At 39.6% G+C, this 24,178-nt stretch overlaps 1 protein-coding gene across 5 annotated transcripts in view; it reads left to right on the top strand.

The window, feature by feature from the left end:
- The window catches only part of PARP14 (poly(ADP-ribose) polymerase family member 14), a 43,890-nt gene extending 19,712 nt beyond the window's left edge, over positions 1 to 24,178 (top strand). For 2 of the 5 annotated variants that reach the window (XM_070583756.1, XM_070583755.1), the window contains exons 7-17: positions 63 to 299; positions 856 to 1,077; positions 3,917 to 3,995; positions 7,072 to 7,221; positions 7,749 to 7,811; positions 8,386 to 8,553; positions 11,998 to 12,204; positions 14,432 to 15,031; positions 16,352 to 16,485; positions 21,428 to 21,602; positions 21,946 to 24,015. In XM_070583756.1, the coding sequence (XP_070439857.1) occupies positions 63 to 299; positions 856 to 1,077; positions 3,917 to 3,995; positions 7,072 to 7,221; positions 7,749 to 7,811; positions 8,386 to 8,553; positions 11,998 to 12,204; positions 14,432 to 15,031; positions 16,352 to 16,485; positions 21,428 to 21,602; positions 21,946 to 22,235 (2,325 nt within the window). In that variant the 3' untranslated portion in view covers positions 22,236 to 24,015. Of the gene's footprint in view, positions 1 to 62; positions 300 to 449; positions 635 to 855; positions 1,078 to 3,916; positions 3,996 to 7,071; positions 7,222 to 7,748; positions 7,812 to 8,385; positions 8,554 to 11,997; positions 13,343 to 14,431; positions 15,032 to 16,351; positions 16,486 to 21,427; positions 21,603 to 21,945 lie in introns of those variants that run through there. The other 3 variants (XR_011529457.1, XM_070583757.1, XR_011529456.1) reach the window with 3 other exon arrangements.

Below are 24,178 nucleotides of genomic sequence, written 5' to 3'. Positions count from 1 at the left end.
AGTAATCCTTGATTAATGCTTTTTGTTAGAATTTGAAACAAAGTGTTGGTTTTGTCTTTAAGACCGATGTTGTTGTCAACTCCATTTCCTCGGAACTTGAGCTTAATAGCGGGCCCCTTTCTCAGGCCCTCTTGAATAAAGCTGGGCCAAAGCTCCAGGAGGAATTGAACACAGCCGGACAAGGGATAGCCGTCAGCGTGGGCACGATTCTCCAAACCAGTGGTTGCAATCTGCATTGCCGCCGTGTGCTTCACGTGGTGGCTCCGGACTGGGCAAATGACAGCACCTCTTCATCCAAGGTTGGCCGGGTTGTAAATTCTCCAGGGAATTCGTAGCCCTTTGGACTCTCCTTTCACTATAATGTAGATTGGACCCTGTCTGTTTCTCTTCTGTAATAACGTCACCTTCTTGGCGGGTTTCGTCATTCTGGCCTTTTCTTTCCCCTGTAGCTAGCTTCTCCTGAGGACCAGTTAATAATAAAAATTAATTCGAGTGCTCAAACATTATTGGGGCTCAGGGAAGAGTTATTGAAGACAACACGTCTTTAATGAAGAAGGTGAAGTGAGGGCATGGAGAACGGAAGAGAATGAAGGGTTAGAAGAGTCCTTGCTTTCCTTCTTTCCTTCATCGCTGAGTGAGTTTGAATCTTTTTGGAGGGTCTCTCACATTCTCCTTTTCTTTTCCTCGTCTACTCCTGTAGTTTTCTTTCTATTTCTGACTGCCCTTCACCTGCTTCTTGTAGAAAACAAAAAGGAGTAGACAGAGATCACAGTCAAAGTTGCTAAATTCTTGTTCTTTTTGTTTTAACTCCTATTTCTACGCAAAACCTATAAGGATGTGCTTTGCGCTTTTCAGATCATGCAAGACATAATCAGAGAATGTTTGGAAGTCACTGAGAGCTTGTCCTTGAAATCAATTGCATTTCCAGCAATAGGAACAGGAAATTTGGGATTTCCTAAACCTGTTTTTGCTAAATTAATCATTTCCGAAGTGTTCAAATTTCATAGCAAGAACCAACCGTCAACTTTACAAGAGGTTCACTTTCTGCTGCACCCGAATGATCTTGGAAATATTCAGGTACATTTCTGATTATTTTGGCAACTGAGCCCTAATGTTTTCAAATGTATTCTTGGTCTAATAGGTTGTTTCTTTCATATATTTCCCATCCAGGAAAGTTAAAAGCGTAGTTGTGTCATGGCAAATTGCAAGCAAATTTATGAATGTAGAAAAAAATTCAGCTTCTTATTAAGGAAAATTTCAATAGATGAAATAGTATAATGAGCTCCTTGTACCCATCGCTCATCTTCATAATTATCAACCAATAACCAATATGTTTCATCTCTATCTCTATTATTTACCTTCCTCCCGTATTATTTTGAAGCAAATCTCAGATATATACATTTTGCCCATAAACAATTCAGTATTTATTTCAGACATTAGGATTCTTTCTAAAAAGTAATATAAGCACAATACTATTTCACACACAAAAGAAATTGACAATCATTCCTTTGTTTTATCAATTATCAAGTCAATGCTCAAATTTCCAACAGTCTCATAAACGTGTAATTTTGTTTTTACAGCTAGTTTGTTTGAATCAGAATCCAAATAAGGCCCATACATTGCAATAGAGTTGACATATCCCTTAACTCTCTCTTAATCTAGATGATTCCCTTCCATATGAACATAGACATTTTGATACTTAATATAAAAGCACAGTTGTGGTCCTACAAATGGGAGAAAGTCAGGATGAGATAGAACTGAAGGGTGTGGTTAGAATGAAGTCAGCACATCCCCATGGGAGTAGGAGAATTGGGACCAGAAACACCAGAACCATCTTCGGTCATAGAGAGTTTATGAACCAGCTCACATTTGCTGAGCATCAGCTGTGAGTGAGCCACTGGACTCACTGTCAATATGGGAGAACAAGAGGCATTTAATAAGAGGCCGTTAGTCCTGTCTTCCAAGTCCCTAGAGTCCAGCAGAGTAGATGACAGTAAATGTTTGGATAGTTCCATGATAGTACAAGAATTAAACAGATTAAGGTCAGCAACTCAAGAGATGTCTACCGATCATTGGACCATCTGAATTTTTAGGTCATACTTAATTTTTTTCTGGATCTCAACACTACCTTTAAGTTTTTTGGAAGCAAACAAATCTAATTTAAATTCTAATCAGATGGCCAAACCACCCAGGCAGTCTATTTGGTTGGTGTGCATAACTCCAGGAATTTCTAGTAAATGAATACTTTTTGAACAACCTCCCTGTGACTTGCATTGTCCAAGGTGATGTGGATTATGGAATGGGTATGTAGCACATACCTTCCCTCCTATAGATCTTAATTACTTTGAGAGCTAAGATTTTTACACATAAAATGAACTAAGAGATGTGAAGTGCTGAGTGTTTTTGAATGAATGGCTGAGTGAAGAGGAGAGTGAGTGTGTGACAGGGACCTAAACCTTTGAATCTCACTAATTCTGTGTCACTCCAGCCCTCATTTTCTTTCCTAAAGACTCAGAGTACTCTGCAAGTATTCTGTAAAAGGATTAGTCTATACAGACACCTTTACTGTCACTGGAAATAGTATTGATGCCCCACACAAGGCTGTGACACTTTTTCTCTTAAGACTTTTAAAGACAGTTAAACTTTGGTTATAATTTCACAAAAATCAGCAAGACTTATTGAGATGTTTGTAGGTGGAGACTGTAACAGAGGTTGCATAACAGCAGCCTGTGGTCTGATCGTGGCCTCTAGATGGGCTTTATGTCAGGTATTTTTAAGAAATTTGAATCAGTTGCTAACGTTTAAGAATTTCACATAAAACTCCAGATATCCACTGTAACCTAAAAATTCAAAAGTTCTGGCACATGGGACATGAATTTCTGCCTGAACAGTTTGCTGTGGCTGAGTGACAGGTGCTCTCTAGTTCTCCAGAGTTAAACCAGTCCACCTTGACACGTGGCTCACCTGCCCGGCCTCCAGGGGTCTGTGAGCCTGCGGCCCTGGCTCTATGGTCTCTCCCAGGCCTCCTCCCGTTACTGTATCAGCCTTTTAGCCAAGATGTGACTTGTTTTTTTCCAACAAAATTCTCTGTTTGTTTATTTACAAGGAGGGAGAAAGTGATGATGTTGGGGTGTCACTACCAGGCGAAGAAAGGGAATTCACACGTTAATTAACCCTAGAATACATATACCAGCTCTTCCTCCAAAAAGCGCTTGTGCCCTAGACATTCCTCTCCTGGTCCCAATAAGAAGTTAAAAACTGAATTGTTTGGGTCCTTGTGATAGTTTTTCTAACACTGTATTTTTAACAATTAGCAAGTTATTTGCTCTTCCTGAATTATGGAAGTAATACATATTCATTGTAGAAACTTTGAACAATACAAAATGCATAAGTTCTTTTAGCTGTATTTCATTCCAGGATTCTTTGATGCATGCGTACTTTTAAAAGTGGGATTACATGATGTAATTTAATATCAGTCTTTTTTCATTTAATCGTATAAAATGAGCATTTCCCTTTTCTATTAACTATTCTTTGGAAATATGATTTTTAATGGCTGCTAAATATCCCAACACATGGGGATACTAACATTTATTTTGCCATTTCCCTATTGAATTTTTAAACTGTTTTATTTCTCCTTGATTGTAAATAGCACTGTGATGAATATTCTTGTGTTTATATCTTTGTTCACATCTTTGATAATTTTCATAGGAAATTATTTGTAGAAACAGAATTGCATTTGTAGAAACAGCATATATGTATTATTTTCATAACTTTAAAAATCTATAATGAAAATAAATAATATTTGGAGAACTGTTCTCTCCTAAAATTGTGTGCATGCAGGATCAAAAGCCCTGTTGAATCAAATTCCTTTATCTACTGCGGATTATAGTGGTCAAAACTGTCTTTGTATTTGCAGGCATTTGCAGATGAACTTGCCAGAATGGCTAATGGAAATTTCGTCAGTGAGCAACTTCCCAAGGCCAAAGATACGCAAGGTTCAGTAAAGCTTTTAAATCGCGAAATTATTTCTAGTTGCTAAATAACTATTCAGTCATAAGTGAAAGATGGTAGTGATGATTTTTATGGAAAAATCAATTCGTGATAAAGAAGATATTAAATTATATTCCATGCCCCTGAGCATGCAAGACACTGGCCATGTTTACGTGATCTGGAGCGAAAGAGTAGGCAGGCTGAGTCATGTAGTGTGTACAATTCGTTTTTAAGTTGTGATGAGGCTGCTATTTTCTAAGGATGTGTGTTTTCAGACATGACACATTTAAAGAGATAATACCAACCAAATGCTTCTCCTCTGTCAAATTTGCTGTTGCTGTGTTTGAGTTTATGCTGTTTGCTTGCTGAGGCTTCTTGAGTCCCAATATGTATGTCTTCCATCAGATTTGGGGATTTTTCAGTCATTGTCTAAATATTTTTTCTGCACTCGTCTCTCTCTCTCTTCTTCTAGTGCTCCTATAACGTGAATATTAAGCTTCTTGATAGTGCCCACAGGTCCCTGAGGATCTATTCTTCTTTTTATTTTTTCTTTTCATCTTTTTTCTCTCTGTTCTTCAGATTGGGTAATTTTTAATGATCTACATCCAAGTTCCCTGACTCTTCTCTGTCTACTACTATTGAGCCTATCCAGTGAATTTTTTATTTCAGACATTGTATTATTTATTTATTTATTTATTTATTTATTTATTCTTTTGGTGAGGAAGATTGGCCCTAAGCTAATATCCACTGCCTATCTTCCTCTTTTTGCTTAAGGAAGATTGGCCCTGAGTTAACATCTGTGCCAGTCTTCCTCTATTTTGTATGTGAGACACTGCCACTGCATGGCTTGAAGAGTGGTGTATAGGTACATGCCCGGGATCCAAACCTGCAAAGCCGGGGCCACCAAAGTGGAGCGTGCGAACTTAACCACTACACCACCGAGCTGGCCCCCAGATATTGTATTTTTAAATTCTAAAATATCCATTTGATTCTTATTTTATAGTTTATTTTTTAATATTTATATATATATATTTTTATATTTCTCTGCAGAGAATATAAACTGTTTTTCCAGTTTTTCCGAACTGTTTTTCCATTTATTCCAAATCATTTCCATGCATTCAAATGTGTTTACTTTGACCTCCGGGAGCATAGGTATAGTAAATGCTTTAAAGTATTTGGTGATTCCAACATCTGGATTATTTAGAGATTAGCATTTAGATTGAGTGTCTTTATCCTTGAGAATTGGTCACATCTTTCTGGTTGTTTGTAGGACAAGCCATTATGGATTCTAGGCTGGGCATTTTGATTATTATATTGTGAGACTTGGGTCCTGTCAAAATCCTCTGGAAGATGGTGATCATTTGTTTCTTTGAGCAGGCAGTCAGTCAGGTGACCTTATTCTGAAGTTCTGTCTCACCTTCTGTGTGGGCAGCGGTTCCAGGGTCAGTTCAGTTCTGAAAGCCTTTGCTGCGCTGCTTCGTCTGCCCCCACGTGGGCAGCTCTGGGATGAGCTCGGCATTTATTCCAGCTCATACACAGAACGGGCTCACCTCTTCCAGCTCTCGCCTCTCTAGGGTTGCCCTGACACTCTGGCTGCAGGAGCCCGTTTTCCAGGTCCTCTGGCCAGAAAGACAGGGTTCTCTCGGAGTTAAGCTGCCTCATAATTTTGCATGATCAGGGTTGGCCTTGGGCAAAGTAGAGAGAGAAAAAATAAATAACAGGGATTCCCCTCCCCCCCACACACATATATACATTTTTCAGACTACCACAGTCCTTTTTCCTGATTCTTCTGGATAGAAATACAGAATCTGTCTCAGAGTTTTAGCTCCCAGTGGTGCCACTGTGGAGTTCTGCAACTGGAGTCGCCTTGGGGCAGGGCCTGGATCAAAAAAGAAAAAGTGTGGAAGATGATGAAGATTCGTCTCATACTCTTTAGCCCACAGGGACCCCTTTTCCCAGTCCTCTGGCCACAAGGACAGGGATGCGCTGAGAGTTTTGCTGCCTCTGCTCATTGAGCAGTTTTGCAACTAGAGCCACCCTTGGGTCAAAGCTGGGAGAGAAACGAGGGTAAATTTCAAAACAGAAGCAAATGGGAAACTCCCCCTGTACAGGTTGTTTCTTTTCTTTTTAAATTATTTTATTGAGGTCATATTGCTTCATAACATTGTGTGATTTCAGGTGTACATTATTATATTTCGGTTTCTATAGACCGCATCGTGTTCACCACCAATAGTCTAGTTTTTATCCATCCCCATCCATACGTGCCCAGCTACCCCTTTGGCCCTATCCCTACCCTCTTCCCCTCTGGTAGCTACCAATCTGTTCGCCTTATCCATGTGTTTATCTTCCTCATATGAGTGAAATCATATGGTATTTGTCTTTCTCTATCTGTCTTATTTCGCTGAGCATAATACCCTCGAGGTCCATCTATGTTGTTACAAATGGCATGATTTTGTCTTTTTTTGTGGTTGAGTAGTATTCCACTGTATTTATCCATTCATTCCTTGATGGGCACTTGGGTTGCTTCCACGTCTTGGCCATTGTGCATAATGCTGCAGTGAACATTGGAGTGCATAAATCTTTTTGAATTATTGATTTCATGTTCTTTGGATAATACCCAGTAGTAGAATAGCTGGGTCATGTGGTATTTCTATTTTTAATTTTTTGAGAAATCTCCATACTGTTTTCTGTAGTGGCTGTATCCGTTTGCATTCTCACCAGCAGTGTTTGAGGTTGCTTCTTCACGTTGTGACTCCCTTCCCCAACCTGCCTGCCTTTGTTTAGTTTTCAGTTCTCAGTTCGTGGCTTCTTGTATTTGTCCTGTGTTTTCAGAGATAGGCTCTAGTGGGCTAACTTCACCTTGGCCAGCACCAGAAGTCCACGTTTGATATGTATTATATTTTATCATTCTTTTTCAGAAGAAGACCATCACTGGGGCTCAGGGTCAGGGTCAGGTTAAAAGCTACAGATCACAGAGAGAGCGGGGGAAGAAGTATGAGAGGGGCACATGTGAGGAGCATGAGACCTAAGTCATTCTTGCTGTTGCCAACTTGTTATTGACTCCAATTTTATTCTTTTCAGGTTTCTATGGGACTCTTTCTAGCCCTGCTTTAGGAGTGCATGAAATGAAGATTGGTCCCATCATCTTCCAGGTGGCCTCTGGAGATATCACTAAAGAAGAGGCAGACGTGATTGTAAATTCAACATCAAACACATTTAATCTCAAAGCAGGTACTTTACTTGAAGGATGTCTTTTTTTTCTTTGAGGAAGATTAGCCCTGAGCTAACATCCGTGCCCATCTTCCTCTACTTTATACATGGGACGCCTACCGCAGCATGGCTTTTGCCAAGTGGTGCCATATCTGCATCCGGGATCTGAACCAGCGAACCCCGGGCCACTGAAGTGGAACATGCGCACTTAACTGCTGCGCCACCGGGCCGGCCCACTTGTAGGATTTTGACCAGTGTAATAGTCACAGTAGATCCCATAAGGGATGGTTCCTACAGCTAAACTGGTTTCTACAACTTTGGTTTATTAATATTAATTAATAATTTTGAAATTATTTTGACATGGTTTCTCATAATTAGTAACAGTTATTTCATGTGAACTTTTCTTCTTTGTTATCAGAAATTCCTAGGTTATAGGATTCCTTTGATGATAGGGAAAGCGTTTGGATAATGAGGCAATCATTCTGATCCAAATGTACTATATTGATTTTTTAATTCATATTTGTAACCATCTTGATTTTCTCATGTAGGGGTCTCCAAAGCAATTTTAGAACATGCTGGACCAAGTGTGGAAATGGAATGTTCTCTCCAAGGTAAAGCACAATGCTATTTTTGGTCCTAAATTATAAGTGGAAGACTGAATATGGGAGGCTGTGGACAGGCTGGGGAAAGTGTTGCGATTGGGGAGACAGCATATTAATCTTAAAATCACACGTTTTACTGAAGAATTCCAATTGTAGAGAATTAGAAGCGAAAAGTAATCTCACAGTTCAAAAAAGAAGATAAGCCAGAAAGATTCATCCAAAATAGTATTTTTAAAGATTTTTTTATTTTTTCCTTTTTCTCCCCAAAGCCCCCCAGTACATAGTTGTATATTCTTCGTTGTGGGTCCTTCTAGTTGTGGCATGTGGGACGCTGCCTCAGCGTGGTTTGATGAGCAGTGCCATGTCCGCACCCAGGATCCGAACCAACGAAACACTGGGCCGCCTGCAGCGGAGCGCGCGAACTTAACCACTAGGCCACGGGGCCAGCCCCTCATCCAAAATAGTATTTCAGGAGTCTCTTATTCACATAAAATGCTTTGCCAAATGAGACATTTTGCTTTCTAAACAATCAAAGAGTGGGCTCAGCATCTGCTTTTGCATCTTTTTGTCTTGTGTTTCCCAGCTCAACAGGGCAAAAGTGATTATATAATTACTGAAGGTGGATCATTGAGGTGCAAGAATATTATTCATGTCGTTGGTGGAAATGATGTCAAGACATCGGTTTCCTGTGTTTTACAAGAGTGTGAAAATCGGAATTACTCGTCCATTTGCCTCCCAGCCATTGGAACAGGTTTGTAGCCTCTGGAAGTCTAAATCCCAAGGCGTCCACTTTCTCTGAGGTTTGGTGCTGACTGTTAATATAGTTAGTGCTGCATCTGAGTCAGAGCAGCCTCCTCACCCGAGGCAGCCCCTGCGGGAATGGGCAAGGCTCGTGGGTGGTTTAAGTAAAAGAGGAAGAAATGAGGAAAACTGAAGAGTGTGTGAGAATATTAGAGAGACTTTTGCTCTCTAATATGGAAGAGAAGGGAGAGGGAGGGGAAGAGAAAGAAAGCCTATCTCTCCTTCTCTTTCATCAGTTGCTGCCTCTTTTTCCCATCCCCTAAGTTTCCCATTCTTTAGTCTTGAACCTCCTCCTCTATCCCGTCTCCATGGAGAACATCTGTGCATCGACTTCCACCTCCCTGTACCCGACTCCCAGATGAGCATTTCCTGCCCTCTCTTCTCACTTCTCAACAGTGGCTGTGTAGGTTTGGCCTTAGGACATCTCTGCGTAGAAGCTGCTCAGTCACCAGAACCGAATGGGTTCTAATGGGTCAGAAACTCAACTCTCCACCTTCCTCTTTTCAAGCCTACTTGCCTCTTTTGAGTTACTTGCTTTCTTCAAACTATATAATGATTTTGTGATTCTTCATATAGAAAGTTGGTGCTTTGGGTTTATCATTAGTAAGGTGATGCTCCGCGAGCTCTTTTCCCAGGAATCTGAGTCATGTGCCTTGATTAGGAATTCCTGCTTGGTCTCCCTTAAGAGAGCTGGTCAAGGGAGGCAACACTCTCGGGCTTGAAGTTGAATGGAGCAGACTGGTCCCAGAGGGAGAATACTCAGTACTGGATTGACCATTCCGTTGCTCAGGAATATGAATCCGAGTGTCTCACAGTGGCATTCTAGGCCCTCCAAAAGTTTAGCCTCAATAAACTTAACCACCCTTGTCACTTTCTGGGCCTTCTTCTAATCCTCTATCCCATATTTTGATTTCTGTAATTCTCTACCATTCCTCTTAATGTTCTCACATGGAATGCTGTCTATTACTTTTCTATTTCTAAATAATTTATAGTCTCTTTATGTTTTAATCCCCCTTGTAATATCATCCAATCCTAGCAGATTAGCCAACCTGTTACTTGACTGTCTGTCTGTCTATCTATCATCTTTTATGGACACCCACTTAATGACTCCCCAGTCTCTGTCTCTATCTGCTTCTTCCTCTAAGCTCTGGTCTTGTGTTTCTACCTTAACTTGATTTGGGCCAAGAAAACAGGCAGCCCAGGGGTGGCACAGACCTTCCCAAGGGAGCCCCTGAGTGGAGTCAAAGAAGAAACAAGGAGAGGAGGCAGTTTTAGTTTTCTATAAATATATACCCATGTTTAAGTATTTCTGGGTTATTGCAAACCTGCTGTTTCCTCCATTGACCGGTTCCATTGCTGGTCTGCTCAAATAAGTCAAGGTTAGCAGATTCTCCTTGTTTGTCTTCTTTACCTGTCTTAGCACCACCTGAGCTGCTCCTTAGACTAATGGATGGGGGAGTTTTCTCCCTTAGTGGTGTTTATGAGTTGAATTGGGACTGTGATCAGGAGGCTTTGGGCAGTAAAGGAAGCCCTCTCCCCATTCCTTACAGACGTCTGCGTAAGGGGAGAGAAGGTGGTCAGCGAAACCTGCGAGCACCTCAAGCTCAATGCAAACTCCAAACTCCAATTCCTTGTCTTCTCCCCCAAACCAGCCCTTCGTCCTACATCACTGATCATGTTAAATGCATCATTTTCTATCTAGAATCCTTGCCTCTACCTTCTTTATCGCTCCCATGTTCATTAGCTTATTAATTTGTTTGATTAAATATTTACTGAGTGCCTGCCACGTGCCAGGCTCGGTGCCTAGGCACTAAGGATAGAAGGATGACTAAGGAAAGGGTCCAGTCCACAAGGAGCACCCAGCCTACTGTGAGAGACAGACATGTAAGCAGCTTCAATACAGCGTGACCCATGATATACACATGAAGGGGTGAGGGCGGCAGAAGATGGGGGACAAAGGGTCAAGGTTAAACCCAGGTGGTCACTAGGTCCTGCTGACTTTCCTTCCTAAATATTTCCCCAGTCCCTATAGCCAACTTTTCATTCTGGCCTCCTCTCTTTCTTCAGCTCTTGTCTTTTGCTTAAACTTTTATTACAGTCTCCTATCTAGACCTGGGCTCCCCACTCCAGTGCCTTCTCCACTCCCCTCCTCCCCCGCCAGATTTATCTTTCTCAAAAACAGATCTATTCCCCTGAACACCCCAAGGTGAACATCTCACACCCCTGTTACACAGTTCTATCTGGTTTAGCTTTTCCCTCAGTTTTCCACACTCTACCTACTGAACACTTGGTCATCCCCACATATCACATCCTCTGTGTCCTGAGTGCCTAGATTAGCATCTAGCCTATGATGGGACACAGTAAATGTTTATTGAGAGTGAATGAATGTATCTGAACACTCCTGTTTAAATCCTTCCAAATGTGAAAAGATAACCAGAGCTTTGCAAAGAATTTCTCTCTTTCCCTGATCATCTAATCAAACAAACCCTCTTGGTTAGTTTTATATGGGGTTTGTCTACATTCCCACAATTGTCTACAGAGTCAAGTTAAAGAGGTCTACTATCATTTCTGCAGTAATGGTAGGCCCTTCATCTATCACACTGGGTTGGCCAGGGGACTTTTACTTTGCCCCCCCACCCCAAGTGACTTTTCCCGCTGCCATTCACATGGGAATGTTTGCATGAATTTTCATGATCTGACCTAGGCAGTAGGCTTAAGAAACAAGATATGGAGCATGCTGAAGATAGGAAAAGACCTACTTAGGTGGCAACCTTGAACATCTGCAAGTCAGCTAACATCTCACTGAGTGTGAGGGGAAAGGCTTCCTGGAGGCTCATGGACAACTTCTGTGCAAAGAACGAGAGATTATAACAAATGGCTGATAGCTCCAGGTGTCTTGCAAAATTAGCTTAGTTTAAATCATGTCCCCAAAGACATCTGGGAGAACAAGGACATATGCATAAAGTCAAGTGATGTCTGAGGAAAAAAAATGTTGTTCTCTTTAAAGAGCATGATGTTTCAACATATATTAGTGGGTTTTTTTCTTTTTATGGGTCTTTTGAGGATGCTAATGAGCCAAGAAATGTTAACTGTGCTCTGTAAGAGAGGATCACAGTAAGCTTGGATCAGATGGTAGAGCAGATATGAACAGAGTCAGACACTAAAAGTTAGGTTTCTGGGTCCTTTGTTCATTGCTGGGCTGTTGGCTTCCTGACATCCTGGAACAAAAATGCCCCACTGAACCTAGGACTTCAAAAGTGTTTGCTGATGCATTGTTATTAAGAGTTGGGGAGTGGGCATTTATTCTGTGAGAATTGGAAATCCTAATTTATTCCTCAGATTTTTCCAGTTGTTCTTTTTTTTTCCCTGTCATTTTTATTATTTGCCTTTCCAGGAAGTGCCAAACAAGACCCTGATAAAGTTGCCAGAGCCATAATTGATGCCATTGAAGACTTTATCCAGAAAGGAGCAGTCCAGTCTGTGAAAAAAGTTAAAGTTGTTATCTTTCTGCCTAAACTACTGGATGTGTTTTATGACAATATGAAAAAAAGAGTAGGATCTCAGGCTTCTGTCAAACAATCTATGATATCTAAACTTGCATGTGAGTTATTCATTTTTATGAAATGTATGTTCCTAATATTGATGTTACATGAGAAATGGCTAATCTTTAATGAACTATCAGAAAGAGACATTAAGAAAACAATCCCATTTACTATTACATCAAAAAGAATAAAATACCTAGGAATAAATATAACCAAGAAGGTGAAAGACCTGTACAATGAAAAACTACAAGACATTGATGAAAGAAACCGAAGAAGACACAAATAAATGGAAACATATTCTATGGGTTGGAAGAATTAATATTGTTAAAATTCCCATACTACCTAAAGCAGTCTACAGACTCAATGCAATCCCTATCAAAATTCCAATGGCATTTTTCACAGAAATAGAAGAAACAATCCTAAAATTTGTATGGAACCTCCAAAGACCCCAAATAGCCAAAGCAATCTTGAGAAAGAAGAACAAAGCTGGAGGCCTCACACTTCCTGATTCCAAAGTATGTTACAAAGCTATAGTAATCAAAACAGTATCATATTGAAATAAAAACAGACACATAGATCAATGGAACAGAATAGAGAGCCCAGAAATAAACCCACACATACAAGGTTAATTAATTTACAACAAAGGAGTCAAGAATATACAATGGGGAAAGGATAGTCTCTTCAGTAGTGTTGGGTGCTCACTTTGGCAGCACATCTACTAAATAAATAGTGTTGGGAAAATTGGACAGCCACATGCAAAAGAATGAAACTGGACTACTACCTTACACCATATACAAAAATCCACTCTAAATGGATCAAAGACTTGGCTGTAAGACCCTGAAACCCTAAAACTCCTGGAAGAAAACATAGGGGGTAAGCTCCTCAACATAGGTCCTGGCAATGATTTTTTTGAATCTGACACCAAAAGCAAAGGCAACAAAAGCAAAAATAAACAACGGAGACCCCATCAAACTAAAATGCTTCTATACAGCAAAGGAAACCCTCAACAAAATGAAAAGGCAACCTATGGAATGGGAGAAAATATTTGCAAATCGTATATCTGATAAGGGCTTAATATCCAAAATATATAAAGAACTCATTACAACTCAATAGCAAAGAAAACCCCAATGTGATTAAAAAGTGGGCAGAGGATCTGAATAGGCATTTCTCCAAGGAAGACATAAAAATGGCCAAAAGGTATATGAAAACATGCTCTACGTCACTAGTCATCAGGGAACTGCAAATCAGAACCATATTGGGATATCACTTTACCTGACAGAATGGTTATTATCAAAAAGTCAAGAGATAGCAAGTGTTGGTGAGGATGTGGAAAAAAGGGAACCCTGTGCATTGTTGGTAGGAATGTAAGTTGGTGTAGCCACTATGAAAAACAATATGGAGGTTCATCAAAAAATTAAAAATAGGGGCTGGCCCCATGGCATAGTGGTTGACTTTGGTGTGCTCTGCTTCGGCAGCCCAGGTTGGTGGGTTCAGATCCCAGGCACAGACCTACACCACTTGTCAGCTATGCTGTGGTGGTGACCCACATACAAGATAGAGGGAGACTGGTACAAATGTTAGCTCAGGGCTAATCTTCCTCAAGCAAAAAAAAAAAGAGGAAGATTGGCAACAGATGTTAGCTCAGGGTGAATCTTCCTCAGTCAAAAACCAAAAAATTAAAAATAGAACTACCATATGATCCAGCAATTCCACTTGTGGTTATTTATCTGAAGGAAACAAAATCACTATCTCAAAAAGGTATCTGCACTCCATGTTCACTGCAGCATTATTTACAATGGCCAAGAGACAGAAACAACCTCAGTGTCCATTGACGAATGGATAAAGAAAATGTGGTGTGTGTGTATATATATATATATATATATATATATATATATATATATATATAAGACACACACACATACACCCCCCACAATGGAATATTATTCAGCCATAAAAAGGAATGAAATATTGACATTTGCAACAATATAGATGGACCCTGAGGGCATTATGCTAAGTGAAATAAGTCAGACAGAGAAAGATGAATACTGTATGATATCACTTATATGTGGAATCTGAAAAAAAAGAACAAAAACAGGACTCATAGCTACAGAGAGCAGATTAGTGGTTGCCAGAGGCAGGGGTGGTGGGAGGTGGTCAAAATGGGTAAAGGTGGTCAAAAGGTACAAACTTCCAGTTATAAGGTAAATAGGTCTGCGGGATATAATGTAGACTATGGCGATAACAACCAAAACGAAACAGCTAATCTTCCTTTTTTTTCCTTTTTAGCATATTTTGGCTTATCAAGGCAATCTCCCAAAAAACAGAAACCTTTGGTTTTGGAAAAGAAAACAGAATCAGCCATCTTTCAGGTGTGTGGTGAAAATGTAAAATGTGTGGCAGACGCCCTCTCCTGGATACAGAATCTGATTGAAAAGGACCAGTGGAGTTACACCAGTGAAGATGAATGTATCAAAGACTTTTACGAAAAGGAATATGGGAAATTGAAGGAGCTGCAGGAGAAATTAGATATTTCCATTTCCGTGGACAATAAAAGACCTTTGATTGAGGTTTTTGGAATTACCAGAGATGTGATGAAGGCTAGAGATGTAATTGAGGAAATGATGAAGAGAGTTAGGTCAGACAAAGAACAGGAATCCCGGGCAGATGCTGTCAGTGAATTTATAGAATGGCAATATAGTGATAATACCACTTCCCATAGTTTTGACAAAATAACCAATCTGAAATTGGAGGAGGCAAGAAAAGCAAAGAGAAGGACAGTTAGTGTCAAAATTAATTCTCAGCGCTACACAGTCGACTTGAACACAAACACTGCTACAGATGCAAATGGATACCAATTATCTGTTCAGCGCCTTAAAAAACCAGAAGGTGAGTCAAACTTTTATACTTGAATCCATTATTTTACACCTACTTTGTATTTTGTACATACATCAAAATTGTATTCAAGTAGATAAAATTCAAGTAAGTGTTATGGAATAAAATAGAAAATGTGGTCTCTGAGCTTAAGGGGCTTACATCATGGCCAGGAAAATATAGTATGGGTGCACCCAACAGCCTGAGGAGGACCATCTTAATGGTGGCAATAGCCAAACCTTACATTTGTTCCCATCTCTACAGTTTACAAGCTTCCCAGAGCCAATTCTGCTGGGGAGCTATTGGCTTCTTCAGTCAGGAGAGGGAAAGCCATGGGCTTTAAAGGAAAGTGGCCCAAGGTTTTCTAGAACCAAAGGGAGAAGACAACCTGGTCAGAAAGTGGGCACTCTCTGTGTCTGTGACTGATAACCCAGAGAGGATCAGGAACCTGTAGGATCTTCTCCCAGAAGTCACTTCCTCCTTTACCCTGAACATAAGGTTCCTTGACACATGCATCAGGAAGCAGCCTTCAGATTCTCTGGCTGGATCTACTCCCCAAGATGGGAAATCTTGTCTTGTGAAGACAGCCACTCCCGCCTTCGAACCACATAAGTCCCCCACTGAGAACTAGTAAATTGGCTTCTAGTACATTATCTTCATCTCTTGTGAAATCGGTGCGAATGAAGTCAGACTCTGAGCAACCCTGGGGAAATGACAAATCTAGTATCCTAATGTTTAGCAGAAGGGGAGAAAGAGCTGCTCCCAGAATGTGCCACATAGCAAAACCTGCTGCCCACCCAACTCTTACGGACACTGAAGAATAATGAAAGAATAGATGTGGAGGGCTATGTGGTGGTGGAGAATTCTGGCAAAATCCCATGCACTTGCAAACAAGACAATAGTGACTATTTATTTAAAACATTGTAGGAAAGTAATTTATTGTTAAATTACTAAATTATAACAGACTAGAGACTGAACAGAATATGCAGCTGAGTTATACGACACCAACAGTTCTCAAATCTGAGCATGATCAAAACTGGTTAAGGTGCAGCTGCATGGGTTCCATCCCTCAGAGATTCTGGTTTGACAGATCTGTTGTTGTTGTTGCTCTTGTTTTTAATAAGCTTTATGGTTGGTTCTGATGTAGGTTGTCCGTGGTCCATGCTTTGAAAAGCTTTCTTCTAGAAAGTTAAGGAACTTCTTGAATACATTGAATTAGGAGATTGTAAAACAAGAACACAAATGATAGTCAGTTTTTCAAAGCATACCAGAAATGTGGACTATGTAGATGAGCCTTCCCAGGTGTGAGGGAGTCCTCAAATGTCTACTTTGCAGCTGAGCTCCCTCCACACTGGAGTGATATGAAGCAGCAGAATGTCTGTGTGGTTGAGCTGCAGCCTGGTCATCCAGAATACACCACTGTGGCAAGCAAGTTTAATCAGACCTGCTCAAACTTCACCATAGAGAAGGTAAGCCTTCTGCTGACATGGAGTTTCTTAATGGTGAAAATAAGGGGTATCATGGTCCTGGAAAAATACATTTTCATTCACTTCCTATCACATGGTTTTACCCAGAATTAGAATATTTTATGGTAATTAGATTTTAGATTCTAGATTCTACTCATGTCACCATAATTAGAGACATTGAAATTCTTGTGTCAGTTACTACACTATCTTAGATTGTAATATGATATTAGAGTACCGAAGACACATATTTACTTTGTGATGCAAGCTAACAAAAATTCAAAGATATGGCTTCAGAGTTCCATTTGATAACTAGCAAACCACCACCACAGGCACGTGGAGGCTCCTCTGATGAGGATTCTGGGCTTCTGCCTTGCCATTCGCAGATCAACAGTGCTTCCTCCTTGATAAATACAATGGTCCTTTCCTTGTTCATCTCACTTATTTTGGCATCTTACACTTTTAAATGTTAATATGCTCTTTGAAATTATGTTTTCCCTTGATTTCTATGACGATATTATTTTGATGCTTTCTTCTCCTTCTTTAACTAATTTTCCTTTCAGTATCACTGGTATCTGTTTCTCTTTCAAACCTCTAGTCTTAGCTTTACCCACAGGACTTAAACGTTGGTCTTCTGTCTCGGCACTACACCAGGTGAGAGTTTTACCCTTCTTGGCTTCATCTATTATCTCAATGTTGATAGCCCCCAAATCAGCATCACCAAGTTGGATCCTTGACTCCAGCTCTGGAACATACTCCCAGTGGCCTAAAAAATTTCCACTGAATATCTTTCTGCTAAATCAATTTCCCTAAAACCTAACTCATCATCTCTAAGTAATTATCTTTCCCCTTCCTTCCCCATTTCTGTCCTTGGTTCTATCACTTTCTGAATAAAGCCAGAGATCTTTGAGTATGTTCCCTTGATCCAGAATAACGAGCCTGCCAATAAAGGCTCCATTTTCTTTTTTTGCAAATTTTCTCTTACGCTCTATTTGCACTGCCACCATTCTGTTTATTTATGTTGTTAACCACATAATAATTCAAAAAAGATTTGAAGTGTCCTACAAAGATATATACCATACCTTCAATAATATCCAATATAGAGTCCATATTCAAATTTCTCTAACTGCTCAAAACAGCTTTCTTATAACTCTCCCCAATCTGGGTTGTTACAGTGCATTTGGTCATGTCTCCATCATCTCTTCTGATCTAGAATGGTACTTCTGCATTTTAAAAAATAATTTTTCATGATACTGAATTTTTAAAAATTTTTGAAGTGTTCAAGCCTGCTGTGTTATAGAATGTCTCACATTCTGGCTCTTTCTTGCCTTAATTTTTTTTGTTGAAGGACCCAAGCCAGTTTTCTTATAGATTCTAGATTTGTCTGATTCCTCATGGTGTCATTTAATTTATTTCTCTATCCTCTTTATTTCTGGTAAGTTGGGAGTTAGGTTGAAAGGGCTTGGGTAAATTCAGATAAATATTCTTTGCAAGAATATTTCATAGGTGATACATCACATCAGAAGCCTCATGGGATAAGCCTGTCCCACTATTAATGATGCGAAGTTTGGTCACTAGTTAGGGTGGTGACCACCATCTCTCTCCACTGGAATCAGTAGGTAATCTGTGGGATGATATTTTGTCACTTTTCCTCAACAACCTTTTACCAACTGACTTTAACATCATTCATTGATGACCCTTTCCCAAATTCATTATTACATTGGAGGTTGCAAATGGTGATTTTCTAATCCTGTCATTCCTTCTACATTTATTATCTGTCATTTTTGTAAAGAAGAAATTTTCTTCCCTTTTGCTTTTTAAAAAATTCAGTAAGTTATATTTACAATGATTATTCTTTTAGAGGCACAAATTATCCTACATTTAGCTAGTAGGGACCCTCTGAAGTTGGCTCTCATGTCCTTTTGATGACCCCATTGATCTTGGAACATTCTCTACTTTCTGGCACAAGATCTCTTCAGCTCACCTTGTACTTTCCCTGTCTGAGCCCTGGAATCAGACTTTTCTCTAAGAAGCCCTGATTCCTTTTAGTTGGGAATGGTAGTGAGAAACCAAGATCTGTGTGCTGGGTGCTCACTGCTCCTGAGGTGTTATTGCTCCCAGGCTCTTTCATGGCTAGAGCTAAGAAAATCATGAGTTCATATTGATGTTTTCAATGAAAATGTAATATCGTAGATTTTTTCTTAATTTCTTATATTTTATACTTATGTCTCTTTTCCTATACAATAGAAATTTTGGTTCCTAATCATATTATATATTTACTTATTTGTCTTATTTATCTTACAGTATATGTAAAATTGTTTCAAAATTATGATACCAAAATTATTATTAGCAATATTAAAATAGCTACACTAGATTTATTTTGATTATTGTTAGCATGCTGTATTTTTTCTACCCTTTTTCTTTTAACCTCCTTATAACTGTATATTTAAGATGTCTTTTGGTAGCAGCATATACCTGAGTTTTTTCTGCATCTAGTCTAAAAATCTTTATCTTTTAATTGGACTACTTAGTCTGTTTAATGTATTTGCTGTACTGGTTTAAATATACCATATTAATCTTTGTTTTCTATTTGTCATATCTAGTCTTTGCTCCTTTTTCTCTCTTTTCCTACCTTCTTTTGGATTAAGTATTTTTATTCCATTTTCATCTCCTTTTAGATTGTTGATTATACCTTCTATTACAGTTCTTTCCTTGGTTACCTGGAGATTAAGGTGTGCAGCTGTGATTTATTAAACTCTAATGCATATTAGTATATTTATCATTTCCCAGACAATACAATGAACTTTGGACACTAACCCCATTTATCTCCCTCTTGCCTTTTGTACTAACTTTAACATGTATTTTAATTCTATGTATATATGAAACCCTATAAAACACTTTCATTTTTTTATACAGCCAGTATTTATTTATATTTACCAACATATTTACCCTTCCATCCCACTGCTCTTCAGTCCTTCATGTATTTCCATGCCTCTATCTGAGATCATTTTTCCTCTGGCTTTCTTCTCGTATAGATCTGGCAGTGATGAATTCTTTCAGTTTTTGTTGGTCTGAAAAATGTCTTTTTTCCTTCATTCTTTGAGGGATATTTTTGTTGGGTACAGAATTCTGGATTGGCAGTTATTTTCTTTCAGTGCTTTGAAGAAGTTATTCTACTGTCTCTGACTTTGCTTCTCTCTGTACTTCCTTACTCTCTGGGAACTTAGCCCATCAAATCCTTGTTGCCTTCAAATAAACCTTTCCCCCACAGCTCTTCTAGCAGTTGTTGGCAAGAGGACTGGTCTGATACAAGTAGTAGTCTACCATAGCCAGAAGTCTGCTGCGAAAAGAAACCTACTAAGTAAATTTAAGATTTTATTTGCAGTGGTTTTTTTTTTTTTACCTTAGGATTTATCCCACTAGGAATATAGAATCAGACTACTGTGTTCAAAATTACTTGAAATAATTCCTTTCTTTGTGTATTTATTAAATTTTAAAAGGGTGAGTGCTTGCTTCAGGAGCACATACCTCAGAGATATTAGGGGTTCGGTTCCAGACCACTGCAATGAAGCTAATATTGCAATAAAGTGAGTCACATGAATTTTTTGGTTTCCCAGTGCAATATAAAAACTACATTCACACTATACTGTAATCTGTTAAGTGTGCAATAGCATTGTGTCTTTAAAAACATGTACATACTTTAATTAAAAAATACTTTATTGCTAAGAAGCACTAACGATCATCTGAGCCTTCAGCGAGTTGTAATCTTTTTGCTGGTGGAGGGTCTTGTAAAAAAATGCGTTATCTGCAAAGCACAATAAAGTGAAGTGCAATAAAACAAGGTTTACCTCTATACTAAAAAAGGGTGAGAAACAAGAATGAAAAGACTAAAATTAAGAAGGGTTTCAAAACTCTGTAAGAAGAAATTTGTAAGGCTTTTAAAAAATGAGTCAAATAAATAAAATTTAAGGTAAATAGAAACAAAATGGAAGTAGGCAGTTTGAAGATTAGAAACTTGGTTGTGGGGAAAAGGAAAAATAAGTTTTAGAATCTTAAACAGATCAACAAAACACATGACAATGCTGAGACTCTGAACTAGAGAGCAAACTGTATCTTAACTAAAAATAGGAAATGCAAAACTGAAAAAAAAAGATCCAGATGAAGGTAGGTAATAGTGTTCAACTCGCGAGTTCTCTAGGATGGACAAAGATTCTGACAAAATGGAATCTTCACCTTGTGCCTTTCCATGAGAGGCCTAGCCCCCCTCACACCTCACTTTTTCCCAGGACAACCTTATGAAACTGCCACTACCTGGGGATTAGGGGAGTTTAGAAACTCATCTGCAATCCAGGACCCAATGAGTGTCCACCACAGCCCTGGAGGCCACTGTCCAAAGAGTATGGTCAGAGCATGGCCACTTTGGTCTGCAACCAGAAGCCCCCGCCCCGGGATTCATGCCCGACTCTTCCAACTAGATTAGGGATTAATTTTCATTAATTAATTTCCTTCCTGACTAGACACTCTACTGCTTCTCCCACTGGTAGAACATGGCTAGGTAAACCAGTCCCCCAGAAGGACTGAAGTGGGAGAGGCAAAGTGACAAAGTCAGGTGGACAGCAACGGGAGTTGTTAGAGTGAAGGTGACCAGCGGGAGTTGGAGAGGCTTGGTTGGCCAAGTCCACATAATGAGGACTTAAGATCCTAAACACTGTTTGCTGTCATGTGGTGCATAAAAGATGTTAAAAATTAAATTAACATTCTTCCCAAGGCCTATTTTTGTGGAACACTGGATCTAAAAAGATTTCTGAATGCACAAAGCTGCCGTCTGGCATTGAATTTGCTGTTTATTTTAATTTTTACTTGTAAAACATAGTGGTCATGTTTCATTGGTTGTATCTTGCCAAGGGCTCTTGTCACTGACAGAATATTTTTCTTTATGGATTTGCAGATTGAGAGGATCCAGAATCTAGATCTCTGGAATAGCTACCAGGCAAAGAAAAAAACCATGGATGCCAAGAATGTCTATGTAACAAATGAGCAGCAGCTCTTCCACGGGACAGATGCTGGCTCAGTGCCACACGTTAACCAAAATGGCTTTAACCGCAGTTACGCTGGAAAGAATGGTAAGGAAGCAAGTAATCTGGCTGCTCCAAACGAGGTGTCAGCCATGAGAACCCGGACTGGCTAGGGACAGTGTGGATTGCATTTTGTTCCTTTATGATTAGTGGGCCATGTTGCAGCCAGAGTTTCGGGTTGGACTCTGTATGTTTCATCCCAAAGGGACTGACTGGCCCTCTGGGATGGAGGAATGATTTTTTTCATTGAAAACACAAAGAAAAATTTTCTAAGAAGCTTTAGAGAGAAGGACTGAACATTAATTTACCATTATTTGGTATATTGGGTCAACATATCAAATTATAGACTAAATGAAAATTCTTAAAATTTTTTTTTTCTCTCTCTTCACAGCTACGGCATATGGAAAGGGAACCTATTTTGCTGTCAATGCCAATTATTCTGCCCATAATACATACTCCAGACCAGACAGTAATGGGAAAAAACATATGTATTATGTGCGAGTACTTACTGGAGTCTACACGTGTGGATATCAGGGATTAATTGTGCCTCCTCCAAAAAACGCTCAAAATCCTACTGACCTCTATGACACAGTCACAGATAACATGCAGAATCCAAGTTTATTTGTCGTATTTTATGACTATCAGGCTTACCCCGAGTACCTCATTACTTTTAGACAGTAACAATTTTGGTATCCCTCACAGGAGACGTTATTCATCTACACATATCTAGTTGTAAAACAAGTTTTAGATTTTTTATTTTTCTCTTAACAGCTTTTCCTAAGATCAAAGGATCCTTGTCACTGAAGTCATACTTTCTTCAGCTTCCATTTCATAACTGGAAAGAAGCTATCTTGAGAGCAATAAATTTGAGAATTTAAATCAGATAACTTGGTCCCAACTGTGTCCCAACTGTGGACATCACACTGTAGAACAGGCTTGTATTCTCAGGAAGGAGAGAATAACATTAGTCTTAAAAGCAGAGGGCACAGCCATGCAATTTTAGCTGCTGCTGAAGGAGACAGCTGGTATCCCGCCAGGACGCCATATTGCTGTGGGGAGCACAGTATTCCTAAGTGGGTGGGACTGCTTTCTTCCCTGAGGGCAGGGATGGTGTCTTACTCATTTTTTTTTATCCGTGGGCTGAGGTCCGTGCCTGATGTACACTACTAGATGCTCCATAAATGTTTCATAAATCAATTAAGAATGAAAAAGCCTAGTTGGACTCCTACCCAAAGTAGGAACCATCTCTTCAACACCCTTGACTTGTCACTTTGCCTCAAATTGAGCAGATTCCTTGACAGGGGACTTTGGTTACAAGAACCAGCCCATAACACATGGGACAGCTCCATTCTGGGCTCTGGCTTTGCAGTGCAGCTGCACCCGCCCAGTCCTGGGGCTGTGGTCTAGCTTGTGGTCCAGGGGAATTGTGTCCCATGGAGTTGTGCAGCCCGTAGTCCTGGCTCCATTGGTCCTTTTTATGCTGAACCCAAATCTGCCTTCTTCTAACTTCTACTCACTGGTCTTAGTTTTGCCCAGTGAAAACAGTGAGATAAAGCCTGCTACATCTTCAATATGAAATCCTCTACTATGTTAAGATTAAATGAATTGTAAGGTTTTTAAATAGCGTATTTTCCTTGGCAGCCTAGCTTTTGATACTTTTAAAGCCTTGTGCATAAATAAACCAAAGGAATTAAGCATATTGCTAATTTGCTAACTCGTATCTAATGGATGGTAAAGAAAAGTTTTTTTAACTTTTCCAGGCGAATTTCAGGTTCAAACACTGTTTATTGAGTATCTAGATTGTACCACGTAGTCTAATAGCTGCTTTCACAGACAGTATTTATTATATTCTCCCAAACCATCTTGTGAGGTAAGACTTATATCCCCATTTTAAAGCTGAGGACTGATGCTAAGAGTGCAAGAAGCTTCCTTGCCTGGGGTCACCTAGGTAACAGCTTCAGAGCCAGGAACTGCATCTTGGTCTCTGTGTCATCAAGCCCTTTGCTCTTCCTGCTTCAGAAGATGGCCTCTAGAGTAACATTACTGATTCAGGAACATCTCAGACAATCTGTGAATTACTCTCATATTCCCTTGGCTTTTTCTTTGTAGCTTTGGTTTCTATTGTAGAGTCTCCTCATTTGAAGCTTTGTAGGCCAAGGGTCATGAGCCGATGCCCACGCGGAGCCAGTGCAGATGGTGCCCTTGCATGCTAGGAGTTGCTAGGAAGATAAAGGTGCTCTTCCCTGACTGCCGGAACGCCTGCACTTCAAGCTGAGGAGGCTGAAAGGGCCACAGTTGCTGCTTCATTAACACAGCTGTCTTGAAATTTTTCTTGTTTGTGCTGTTTGTTTTTTAAGTGGATTGATAAAGTCTCCTTATTGCTTATGAGTGCCTTCCCAGCCACTGCCATTTGAACTCGGGCTTGACAGTGAGTCTAAGAAATAAAAAGGAGAGCCGTGAATTTGCTCTTGTTCTCCAGTGGTTTAGTGAACTTAGGGCAAGGCTAAATATCAGAGTGTATTGCACCAAAGTAGAATGATCTGGTCAGTAAATGTGATAGTTATCCTCAAACTGAAGGAATATGTCATTTACTCCTTTTTGAGTAAAATACTTGGAAAATGGCA

This window comes from Equus przewalskii, chromosome 18 (genome assembly GCF_037783145.1).
Source record: "Equus przewalskii isolate Varuska chromosome 18, EquPr2, whole genome shotgun sequence".
NCBI classification, from domain to species: Eukaryota; Metazoa; Chordata; class Mammalia; order Perissodactyla; family Equidae; genus Equus; species Equus przewalskii.
The sequence above is the reverse complement of the archived record's forward strand: the minus strand, read 5'-3'. Positions and strand labels throughout refer to the sequence as shown.